General features: G+C 38.6%; 1 protein-coding gene across 1 annotated transcript; it reads left to right on the forward strand.

Annotated features, from left to right (window-relative positions):
* The first annotated feature begins 4,701 nt into the window (after nucleotides 1–4,701).
* Nucleotides 4,702–5,275, forward strand: LOC138774390 (small ribosomal subunit protein eS10-like). The gene has a single exon (XM_069955189.1). The coding sequence runs from the start codon at nucleotides 4,724–4,726 to the stop codon at nucleotides 5,222–5,224; it is 501 nt and encodes a 166-aa protein (XP_069811290.1). The 5' UTR covers nucleotides 4,702–4,723; the 3' UTR covers nucleotides 5,225–5,275.
* Nucleotides 5,276–13,253: the final 7,978 nt, after the last annotated feature.

The raw sequence follows: 13,253 nt of genomic DNA on the forward strand, positions 1-13,253 counted from the left end.
TGTGGCGTTTACTGTCTTTTATGATCAAGTGGATACAGAAATAGATTTATATATTGAAAAAAGTAAAAGAGTTAAAATAAAATTCAGCAGATAACTGTTTATGGACGATCTCTGAGAAAGGAGTCAGAGATTTTATAAGATCTTCAAAGGTCCTCTATTCAGCTTCAGCTTAGCTTCTATTGTCCAAACAGCTGATCAGTGTAGGTGCCCACTGTCAGCATCCCAACGACCAGTTACTGGTAGGTTATTTGTATATTTTGCCCAGAAAACCCCTTTAATTTTTTTCAGTTCTTAATCCTATATCACATTGGTTATTTTGGCTTGGTCCAAGTTTCTCTCTTTTTTTCTCCTAAATCATTTATTGACCCAATTACACAATTTTTCCTACAGTCAAAGATAAGTGATGTCAGGACAAGGCTATGTTCACATACAGCAAAATAATACAAAAATATGGCCATATTTTCAGTGTAATTATGTGCTCTAATAATGTCTATGGGGAATGGACCATCAGTGCACACAAAGTAGATAAAAAATCTGTAATCAAGTATGGTCATAAAAATAATGAACACTTTCATTATATACAAACTGTTTTGCAACAAATGGCCCTTTTTTCCTTCTTATTATGCATTGTTTATCAAATTTATTTTTGCATTATTTTCTTTTTTAATTACAATTTGTTTATGTGTGAACACAGCAGACTACAACTTACTACTTTTTTCAATAGGGAAGGTGCGCAGATATAATTCTAAAATATGATTGGCATTTGGTTTCAGTTGCTCAAATATCAGAGCCCAATCTGTTATCAGGCTATGTTCACACGCTGTGAGAGACCGGCCGTTCCGTGACCCGTCCGGGTCACGGAACGGCCGGTCTCTGCCCGGATCATTCCGGCCGGTACTTAAGTACCGGCCGGGTAATCTTTCCGGCCGTAGTGTTCTGATGCGGGTGCATCAGCGCTCTCGCATCAGAACCTCCCACAGCACCCAGTGAAGCAAGCGGCCGGAGCTGAAATAATGTCAGTTATGTGCGACGCCGCACGGGATCCCAGCCGGAGCTTATATGATGTGTACACGCTCCGGCCGGGATCCCATGGAAAGGCAGGCAATGTTCCACATTGCATAAAGTACGGCCGTTGTTGCCGAGTCAAGATGATTATTTTGCCTTAGGTAGAAGGCTGCAGATACCCTAATGCTGTATGAGACCAGCCGTTCCGTGAGCCAGCCCGGTCACGGAACGGCCGTACTCAGAAAAGACCATCCAGGCCGGTACTGCAGTACCAGCCGGATGAACTTTAGCGCCACTGAGTTCTGATGTGGCGCATCCGTGCGCACTTGCATCAGGACTCCCCACTGCACACAATTGTGTGAACTGACAGGGTTTCTCTGCGGCCGCAGAAAACTGACATGTCAGTTTCTCATGGCACCGCTAGGGATTCCCTCAACCTTCAGCACAACGTAAGTTCCCTATTAATCACGGCCGTTGCAACAACGGCCATGATTACTGTGGAACTTACGTTTGTAAACACGTTTGTGAAGATTCCATTCACACGTTCAGTGTTTTTCCTGGTCCGTAATTGTGGTCTGCTAGCTACCTTCATGATCCGTGCAAAACTGTCAGTGTTGTAATCCATTTTGTATCCGGGTCCATGTTTTTCATGGATCTGTTTAAAGCATTTCAAATTACATTGATTATATCACATTCGTGTTATTTATGGATGAACACAGATGTCACATCCACGAAAAATACAGATCTGTACGCACAGATAACTTCACGGAACATGTGAATGCAGCCTAAGGGTCAGCATGTTCCATGGGGTGGCCATAAATCATACTGTCTAGCATCTTCTGCTACATTCTCTCATTCTGTACTGTTGGCTCCATTGACCCATGACCTGCAAATAATGTCTGGACATACAGTCGATGTGGATTTCAAAAAAGTCAGAACTGGGAATATTATATACAGGACTACAATACATTTTTTTGGTACTGTAAAAGCCTTCCGATTTTCAAACTTTTTAGTGGGCGCCCATGAAGTGCCATTTCAGTTTTCCAGGCGGTAGAAAAGCTAAAACTGACCCTGATTGGGCTGTAGAGCACAAATATGTTCCAGTGTCCAATTAATAGTTTGACAATTTACTAACTAGTATTGCAGAGTTGAATTGCAGTGTTCGGAACCTCAAAAAACTTTTGACACAAGGCTGGAAAAAAATCCATTGTGGGATTAAACATTGCTCTATTATATGCTTGATGGGTGAATAAATACTATATTTTTTCAATGGATTCCTGAGACACTGCTTCCATTCTAATTACTTGTATATCATTTGTGTAGCCTAGAATTAGCAGTGCACCCAAATTTCTTTGAACTACAAGTTCTGCTTATCCTTGATCTAATACAGTATGTATGGCTGAGTTAACTTCAGCCTTACTGTAGACAAAAATGATGGCTCAGCCAGGCAAGTGTTTTTGTTCTTTGTGTCTAAGTTTAGCAACCGTGCAGACTATCATACTATTAATTTAGATCCTGATCAGTGCACCCACCAGGCACTTTTCTTTTCTTTTTTTGTTTCAAGCTGTAATATTAGACCAGCAGCCTGATATTATTCCATAAATATGCAGTCGTACATAGAAAAATATCTGTAATCATTGTTCTTATGAATGCCTGGAGGGAGGATCACCAGCCATGTCATTTTAAATATTTATTGAAATATGCTGGATTTGTATCTGTGTTTACTTTGAAATTTGGTCTAACTAAAAAATAATAGAGTTTTTGCATGGAGTGTTTCTTAACATGCTGAGATTGCTTTAGTTTCAAACTGACATCAGCATCGGCTGTATATTTTATTTTTGCAAAAAACTTGCAAACATTTCACAAGTCACATATGAAGTATAAAATTACTTGTAGAGGATTGAGAACACTTTTCTTCCAGTTTGAAAATGTATAATGGGACTGAGTGGAATTAAACCCTAGACGACCCTGGGCGTACCCATACGTCCTGGCTCACCTAGGGGTCTTCAGAGCGGGGCTGCACGGCAGTCCCCCCAGGGGCACTTCTAGTATAAGTGTAAAAAAAAAAAAAGTGTTATTATTAATATAAAGCCCCCTCCCCTAATAAAAGTTTGAATCACCCCCCTTTTCATATGTTATAAATAAATAAATAAACATGTTTCATATTGCCGTGTGCGTAATCGCCCAAAATATAAATTTATCACATTCCTGATCTCGCACGGTAAGCGGCGTAAGTGCAAAAAAAAAAACAAAGTGCAAAATTGCTCATTTTTGGTCGCATCAAATCCAGAAAAATTGTAATAATAAGCACAATAGAAAGTACACACCATGGCGCAAAAAATTACACCTCACAGAGCCCCATAGACCAAAGGATAAAAGCGCTATAAGCCTGGGAATGGAGCGATTTTAAGGAACATATATTTGTTAACAATGGTTTGAATTTTTTAAAAGCCTTCAAATAAAATAAAAGTTATACATGTTACATATCGTTGTAATCGTAACGATATAACATATAAAGATAGAACATCGTAACATATATAACAAAACAGTTTTACCCCGGGGCAAACGGCGTAAAAACAAAACAAAAAATAAATAAATAAAAAAAAGGTTTTTTTTTTTTGTTTTTTTTTTCAATTTCACCACACATTTAAATTTTTTTCTGGTTTTGCATTGTACTTTATGCAAAAAAACAGCCTGCCATTGCAAAGTACAATTAGTGGTGCAAAAAATAAGGCCTCATGTAGGTTTCTAGGTGGAAAAATGCAACTGCTATGGCCTTTTACGCACAAGGAGGAAAAAACGAAAACGCACAAATCGAAATTGGCACGGTCCTCTAAGGGTTAAAGAGGGTTTTCCAAGAAAGGAGTTTTTTTTTATTTTTTATGCCTGTGCCTAGGGCTACAGGGCAAATGAAGAAGTATACTTACCTGGAACGCCTAATCACTGTTGTTTTCTTGAGCATCCAGTCCCTGGTGTCTCTGTAGGCTGAAAAGTCCTCTCAGCAAATGCTAAAGATGCTTGGACCCAATGTAAATATGTAACAATGCCCTTTTCCTTAGATTGCGTAATAGGGTCCAGCCTCCAAGACTTTTACTAGTAGACAAAGTGAGGATGACAGAAAACTCTGGTGGCTGTGCCTGGTACTGGAACTCACCTCCAGTTTCTTCAACATGGGTAAGATCTAGTATCAGGAATAAACTTATGATATTTAAAATGATAAAATACTTGCCGTTTTACTTTTAAATTATGTAGGTTCTAAACCCCACACATTGATGGTTTATTCTAAGAAAATGCTATTTTTTTTTCATCAGAAAGAAAAAAACTTAATTTCTAAGGACAGACTATTTGTCTCATCAGAGAAAAAAACTTCGACATTGAAGAAAAACGCCTACATTACTATATGTCTTGGAGGATAGCACTGCAAACTCATTTTAACATAGCTTAAGGCTTTCATTCATTTCAAGGAGGGGATGAAACATCTATATCATAATAGTAAAATATGCACATGTTAAATGATCTTTTTAATGGTGCACCATAAGCTAACACAAGAAATTGTGAACAAATAATTAGAAACATATATTAAGTCTGGACAGATAACATAACAGGTCCTCTTAAAAGTATATATTTCTTTTGATATTTTTTCTTTTATTGTTCGACAAAGCAAAAGAGAGAAAAGTATTGATGCTTTCCTGCTCAGGCCTCCGAGACAGCTGCAGAGATGTTAATGCCCAAGGAAGATTGCATTGCCATCTATGAGCTCCTCTTCAAGGAGGGAGTCATGGTGGCCAAGAAAGACGTTCACATGCCCAAGCATCCCAAACTGTGCGACAAGAACGTACCCAACCTTCATGTGATGAAGGCCATGCAGTCTCTGAAGTCACGAGGTTACGTCAAGGAACAGTTCGCCTGGCGTCACTTCTACTGGTACCGGACCAATAAAGGCATCCAGTATCTGCGGGACTTCCTGCACCTGCCCCCAGAGATCGTTCCCGCCACCCTGAGGAGGAGCCGTCCTGAGATAGGCAGACCACGACCCAAAGGTTTGGAGGCTGAATGTCCTGCCCGCTTGTCCCGCGGAGAGACAGACAGAGACACATACAGACGCAGTGCTGCTCCACCTGGTGCAGACAAGAAGGCTGAGGCCAGCGCCGGAGCTGCTGCAGAGTACCAGTTTAGAGGAGGCTTCGGACGTGGTTGTGAACAGCAGCCACCACAGTGATGTGCGCCACTTTCCTTTGTCAATAAATACATTTTTGCCACATAAAAAAAAGTATTGATTAGACCATTATATGAAAATAAAGTCTTAAATTACTTTATTATGGCATAAAATATGACAAAAAAACAAAAACAAATCCATAACATTCACCTTACTGTGTACCAAAAGCCACCAAGCTCCTGTTTTTTACAAGTTGAGTACTTCTCAGCATGAAGGATCTTTTAAATTCCTGTTACATTTATTCAGTAAGCTTATTGCAAAAATAAACTTGTGTTTCCTTGTACAAAAGACATCTGAGATTTAGATGATCCACAGCATATTAATATAATGAATCAAGGTCATGATTAAAATGGGTCCTGACACCATTGTGACCTAAGGAGCCTTTGCAGTAAACTTTCGTTTCTATAGCCCCTGATCAGTAAAACTCCTACTAGGCTGGAGTCATTCATGCAATTTTTGGTTCAGTGTTTAAAGGGGTTATCCAGCGCTACAAAAACATGGCCCCTTTCTTCCAGCGTGGGCGGGTTTTTGCTGCTCAGTTCCATTTCAGTGAATGGAGCTTAATTGCAAACTGCACCTGAACTGGAGACAAGAGTCGTGTTGTCTCTGAAAGAAAGTGGCCATGTTTTTGTAGCACTGGATAACCCCTTTAATGCCATTAACCAGGACTGGATTCATAACCAATATGAAATCAGCAGAATTGCTTCATTAACTTTTTCATCATTTGATTCTTCATGATCTGCAAATGTAAAAAGTTATTAAAGCAATTCTGCTGGTAGAGATATGTCTCTTACAAGGTGGGGAACAATTTAACCAGGCTCCTCCTGCTTGATAGAAAGGAGGGTGCATGGTTAACCTATCTCATTTTTAATTCTATTTTATTTTTTATTTTTTTGTTGTATATTTTGTCCCTTGAAGGGATGTTTCAACTAAATTTACAAAAACCAAAATATAAAATTGTAACTAGTTTCAGAAAGATACATTAGAACTCTATAACATGCTTTTCCAGCTAAATATTGTATATCTATAGTGCTGTATTCTTATATTATGTATAAAAAAGAAATTATCCATTTTACATACCAGGTTCCAGGTGAAACCTCCGCACTTCTTACACTGACAGCCCTCAAAATGCCCTGATGTCATTTCAGAGTAGTAATTTTTACAGATCTTTCCTAGGACCTGAATAATGCACACAGTGGTATCTCACCACAGGGATAATAAACATAGTAAAGTTACAGGTAGAATAAAACATGATGTCACAATGAAGAGATATTAAACACAGACTAAATTTATTAAAGCTGTATGACTAAAAATTGAGTTTGTGGCTTATAGCAACCAGCCAGGGGCGGATTAACTTTACCATAGGCCCTGAGCTGTCTACCAATCCTGGGCCCCCCCCCAACCCACTGTAACTATGGAAGTACTAGCGTGTTCATAGTACAAGATAGATAATGTCATGATGCCCTGATTTGTGCAAAATTACAGTAAAAAATATGTTTTTTTTTTTGTTTGTTTGTTTCAAATCATGGCAGAACTGTAGTCAGGAGACAATACACCACTAACAGTATAAGTCTTTTTGGGTGGCCATGGGCCCCCCAGGAAATCAGTGACCTGGGCTACCACCCGAAACAGATCTATTATAATCCGCTACTGCAACCAGTCATACCTAAAAACTGAACTGTGAGACCATTTGTATGTTTTTGTAATCATTTGTATGTGACTTTATTGATGTAAAATCTATGTATAGAAAACGAAAAGAAAAACCTGAGACATAGGGGGAGTCACTGCATAAAAACCATCAAATGGTAGCTTATTCACAAAACTATAGGATAAAAGTCAGTAACATGAATGATGTATATTATGTATTGACATCAAGTACTTATTAGAGATAAGTGAGTGCCAAAATACTCAAGTGCTCGATTCGAGTAACAAGCCCCTTTGAAATCAATGGGAGACTCGAGTATTTAACCAGTTGCCTTTTCCCCCCTGGTTAATTTGAAAGTGGCAGGTTATGTTCACACAACATTATTTCCCGTTTTTTAAAAGAAAAAATGATGTCCATCTTTTTGCTGTTTAGCCTTTCTTCAGTACAATGACGTCTGTTGGTACATTATTCTAGAATTTAATAGTAAAAATGTTGAAAGGACGGAAAAAAAAAAAAAACTGTGTGTGAACAACGAAAAAATAATGTCTGTTGTTTGCAAATGATGTCCGGAAATAATTGTCATGATGATTATTTTGATGTCTGCGCAGACGTCTGTCATTTTATACACTGTGTGCATTGGATGTTTGTCATTCCATTGACTTCAATGCATTGCATTGAAGTCAATTACATTGCGGCAATAACGGACATCTTTTTTAATAGAAAACGCGGATGTCTTTATATATTTTTTTAAGTTTTGCAAACATAGCCACAGTCTGTCCAGACTGTGCTCTGTTGGGGGAAGAGGGTGGGATTATACCTATGATCGTGGGCTTGGCTTATGTCTTCTGTCGGCTCCAGTAGTGTCTGCAAAGCCAATCAGCGGGAGCAGCGGTATCCCGCCTTAGCAGATAATTGACTGAGCTGACACTACTGGAGCCGACACTCAGGAGAGAAGGCATGGGCCAAGCCCACAATCGTAAGTATAATTCGGCTCCCCCTAACAGAGCACAGTCTAGCCACCAAGTTTTAACTCCCTGGTGACCAGACTGTGCCCAAAGTGCTGTGATAAGTGAACTGTGCTAACCCCAGCAAGGAAGGGGTGGACACAGTGCATTTAATACAGCTAATGGAACCATGTATCCCCACTAAACTTACTAGGGGCCAGACTGTTCAGACTTTGCCCAATATGCTGTGATGAGCTCACTGTGCCATCCCAGTAAGGAAGGGCTTAAGTCACTTAACCTCCTCCTTGCTGGTGCCTGAACAGTGTGTTCAGCACAGCTAATGGAGCACAATCTGCCCCCAGGAGTTTAATTTGGGATGCAGAGAATATCCGCTTAACCTCTTGGGGGCCAGACTGTAAGCAGCTATCTGTACAGATGCTCGTGCGATATCAACAAGGGGTACTGGGGTGTTTTTATTTGAATAAAAAAATATTTTTCATTATTGTCTTTCTTTACTTAACAGTACTTTACAGAAAAAAAAGGGGCTTAGTGTTAGCTGGTAAAATGGCCCACAGGGCTACTGGAAAGAGCTGGGTAACGGTAGTCTCAGAGCATCAGAAATAGCATTTTGGATTGGATGGTGGCAGGCTGGTATTATTATACTGGGGAGGACCACAATGGGGGGGAACCTACAAACTTTTTTTCATTATTTATTTAAAAAATATATAGAGTTCCCCTCTTTTCCATAACCAACCTGTCTTTCTTTTTTTTCTAAAATACTATAACTTATGGTATACAGAATTATAATGGATGTCTATGGAGCTTCTATTAATTCTATATACTGGAATGCCCCAAGACTTCCATTGTAAGTGCATACCACTAATTGTAGCTGTTTACAGTGAAGATTAATGGCCACAATACATGCAGCTGCATAGTTCTCCGATTTCATTCTAGCGATCAGAGGTGGTCTGAGCACCCAGTCCTAGTAGTCCTATCAGTACTTTGATGAAAAGTAGATTGTGAAAAATACTACCCTCTTTCTCAGATTCTTGGATCAAGGATGAAGGATCCAGGGATCTGAGGAAGAAGGTAGTCCACTTTTGAAGCATGTCATCTGTAAAGTAATAAAGTAACTTTGTTTTACTCTTTGTGTCCATCCTGACTGATAACACTGAAGCTGGGCTAGAGCTCTCTTGAAAACCACCTCTTTTTTGTTTTGCCTGGTGTCTACTATATTATCTACCACCCCTGATAATGACACATGCAAGTTCCTTGCTCTTTTTTTTTCCTATTTAGGTTATAATGTATGGGAGTTTATATACATGGAAGAGATCGTCCACGTGTAAAAGTTTTGCAAATGCACTTCTAGACCTTGCACTGAAGTTTTCCATATGCATGCCTAGACATTGCACAGAAATGTTTTAGTTTTGCAAAGCCAGCTGTTTTACACCCACACACATACACACAAAAAAAACAAATGCTATTGTCGATCTCTAATAGCAAAAATAGTAAAACTAACTATAATATAATACTATCTAGTTATTTTGAACATTGCATGTATTGTGTGATTGTCCTCTGGAGTACATATTGGAAAAAAAATAAGCATTACTCACCTCACTAAACTCTCATTCCCCACTATTCTCAACTTTCCAGTCCTATCTCAACAAACAGGAAATATAAGGTAATGGAAACTTAGCCAATCACCTGCAGCAGTTAACCACCTCAGACAGTGACTGGTTAAGGAGGAATTTACTGTGTGTTGATATGGAACCAGAAAATGGAGATCAGCAGAGACATGTTAAGGGCATCAGAATAGCAGCAGTAAGACCAGGGAGGTGTGAAGTGAATAATGCTTTTTTTTTTTTTAACCCTGTCTAGCTTTTTCAAAACAAAAGATCCCAGGGAACAACCCTTTAAAAACTACTCGCTTACAATCTCATATGTATGTGGCTATGTTCACACAATGTCAAAAATAGAGAAAAGTCGGACGATTTTGCTATTTTAAAAAACGTCTGTTATTGCCGCAGTTTGACTGTAATAGCAATTCATTGAAGTCAACGGAAAGACGGACGTCCAATGCACACACAGTATTGAATAACGGACGTTTTTACCGCAGACGTCAAAATAATTAACATTATTTTCGGACGTCTTTTGCTAACAGCAGACGTTTTTTATTAGTTGCTCACACACAGTTTTTCTTTTGTCACTGTTCTTTCTCTGTTATTACTATTAAATTCAATGGGCTTTTTAATTAAGCCACATCCAAAGCACAATTAGTAACCCCAAACTAGAATAATGTACTAGCAGCCATCCCTGCACTAAGGGGAGGCCAGACAGCTAAATGACGTCCGTTATTTTAGACTCAAAATAATAGGCGTCATTTTAAACAGAGTTAAGAAAAAAAACGTTGTGTGAACATAGCCCGTCTAAGTATTGCTCATATAAGCGGTGTGAATCTTTGCCATCAAAGATGCAAATAGTTCTCATGTTTCAAAGTAAATTATAGCTACTGCTACTTTGCACCTAGCAAATGTGTCACATGTGAAGAAAGATACTCTGTCTGCTATCATACATGTTTTACATGTATAATAATTTGAATTCTTCACTGATTTTCCAATATGTAAATCATTCTGATTCACTGCGAATCTGTAAATTAATTCTACCATCTCTATTTAACATATTAAAAAGCCCATTTATGTTAATGTGATCCTTAATCTTTTCCTGTTCTTGTTTTCTTTATATAGAATACACGGAGCCTGAGTCAATCCGGTAATTATATCTCTACTTCTTTTACTTATTTAAAATTTCATAAATAGATTACATTTCCTGGCTGTAGACTTTATGTCACACTAATGTGTTTTGCTTTACTTTGGCTACATTTAAGCTGCATTTTATTTTCATCATATGCATATGTTTTCCTCTGGGGATTTTTTCCACTTTACACATAAACATCTATTCCATTAACTGTTATTTTTTTAACAAAGTGAAACAAATTCAATAACCATACAGATAAGTCGACTAGATATACTAGCTAACTCAAGATGTTCAATTCTTAATAGCTTTAAATTATAATTTTTTAAGATTTTTTTTAAAGATTTTTTTTTAAATAAAATATTAGGAAAACTACTGTTTGTCAAGGTCTTTAACAATCCAAGAATCCAGAGAAGAGAAGAGAACTAATCTTTGTATCCCTATTAATTCTGCTATTGTCATTTTATCTCATATCCATGGCTTCTTGTGTCCTGTTAATACAGACTACCTTTCTTTACAATATTGTGAGTAGTGTTTAACATGTTCCCACAAATGGATATAACTTTACGTACACTGTAGTGGGTTGACCCTACAAATGGACGAAGAGTTATGACATGGCTGTCAGGAATGGGGCCCAGCTTTCATAATGTAGTAAAATGCTTTTATTCTCCAGTGCAGGCTCTCCTTGCCCCTGAAATAATGAGCATGTAACATCTCCTCATTCCCATCCCATCCAGTGGCATAGCTACCATAGAGGCAGGGTAGGCAGCTGCTATGGGGCCCGTGCATGAGGGGGGCCCAGGGAAGGAGGTAAGAGCGTGTGTCCTTCTGCTTAATCCCTTATGTACTGCAGTGTGTAATTGACCCAGTGTTCACTTACATGCTGCAACACAAAAAAGGGTTAACAAGCAGAACACAGAGATCTCTGCTTCACTGCACTGATAACCTCTGAACTCTGTTCTCAGCTGCTGCAATCAAGTAGGAATGGAAAATGTGCAGAGCTCCATGCAGAGGTCAGGGGTTATCAGTGCACCAGCAGTAAAGCAGGTAGATAAATATATATGTATATATATGCGCAGTGCTTTGTGTTGTGCCTAGGGGAGGGGGGCCCCTTAAAATTTTTTGCTATATCTTTTCTTTTTCTCAGCTTCCAGCTGACTGTCAATCAAGCAGGGTTAGGTATGGGACAGTGTTAGGCATAGCAAGGGACGGCGTTAAACTGCTGGCCGCTGGGTGGTTTTTGGCACATTCCTGCAGCCGATACTTGGTTGTGTCTGCAAATGAATTAACCTTTCACTTCAATGTAAAGTACGGCCGCTGGCCGTACTTTACTTTGTGTGAGCAGCTATTGTTTCTGTTCAATGAACAGCTCCCGGAAATAATAGGCATGTTCATTATTCCAACATCCGTTCTGTGGAAACACAGCGGGCAGCATTGCGTTGACTTTAAAGAAATGCCACCCATGCAGAAAAGAATGGACGCTTATTTCATTACAATCAGCGGCCGTTCTTTGCATAAAAACAACATTGTGGGAACATCGCCTAACAGTGTTTAAAAATGTGAAGTGCAGCTGACTCATTCATTTTAACCCCTTCCCTCCTGGGCTAATTTTCACTTTTGCGCTTTCGTTTTTTCCTTCTCAGGTTTAAGGGCCAGAGTGCTTGCATTTTTTTTACCTACACCTACATTAACCCTTGTTTTTTGTAAAGCCAATTGTACTTTGCAACAACATACTTAATTTTTTCATAAAATATGCTGCGAGACAAAAAAAAAAAAAAAAAGATAATTTGCATCATGATGAAATTGGAAAAAGAAAAAAAAAACGTGGGGGGGGGGGTCTTTTTTTTGGGGGGGGGGTGGGGGGGGGGGGTGACACTGTCTGCCCTATGGTAAAACCTGTTATCTATGTTCCTCAAGTACGATTACAATGATGGTTAACTTTTATGTTGTCTGACTGCTTTTAAAAAATATAAACATTAAAAAAAAACTACTTGTGTTTAAATTGCTCTATTACCATCCTTATAATGCTGTTATCCTTTTGTCTATGGGGCTGTGTGAGGAGTCATTTTTTTGGGCAATGATCTGTTCTTTCTATCTGTACCTTGTTGTTGTATATGCAACTATTTGATCACTTTTTATTAAATTTTTTCTGGATTTGATGTGACAATCTGCAAATTTGATAATTTGAAAGTTTGAGCGATCATGCACACAGAGATGCCAAATATGTTTGTTTGTTTATTTATTTATATTTAGAAAATGGGAAAAGGGAGGCAATTTAAACTTTTATTAGGGGATGGGATTTTTTATTAATGAAAACTTTTTTTTTTTTTATATCATACTTTAACTTTTAATCCCCTTGACAGACTTTTATTTTTACTGCACTGATCTCCCATACAGATTACTGCAGTATATGTAATACAGAACTGATCAATTAGATTAGTGCTGTATTACTCTGGGCTGCTTCCGCCGAGATCTGTGGATTACTGGGCTGGGATCAGGGTCAGTCCGACACTGAATAGGTGGAGATTGTGGCAACCAGAAAATCCTTCTTCCAGAATTATATAATGGATACATGAAGAAACTTAAGTGAGGGCCACTCTAATGAACATGCCCAAAAGGGTGCTCTAACATACGCTGAGTACGCTAAAGCGCATGCACATTTTTTTTTTTTAAACTGCCACTGCAGCTTTTG

The sequence above is a fragment of the Dendropsophus ebraccatus genome, chromosome 1 (genome assembly GCF_027789765.1).
Source record: "Dendropsophus ebraccatus isolate aDenEbr1 chromosome 1, aDenEbr1.pat, whole genome shotgun sequence".
NCBI classification, from domain to species: Eukaryota; Metazoa; Chordata; class Amphibia; order Anura; family Hylidae; genus Dendropsophus; species Dendropsophus ebraccatus.

What these genes read in the sequence shown, in the direction of transcription:
- LOC138774390 (XM_069955189.1), top strand. Translation starts at nt 4,724, where the DNA reads ATGTTAATGCCCAAGGAAGATTGCATTGCCATCTATGAGCTCCTCTTC.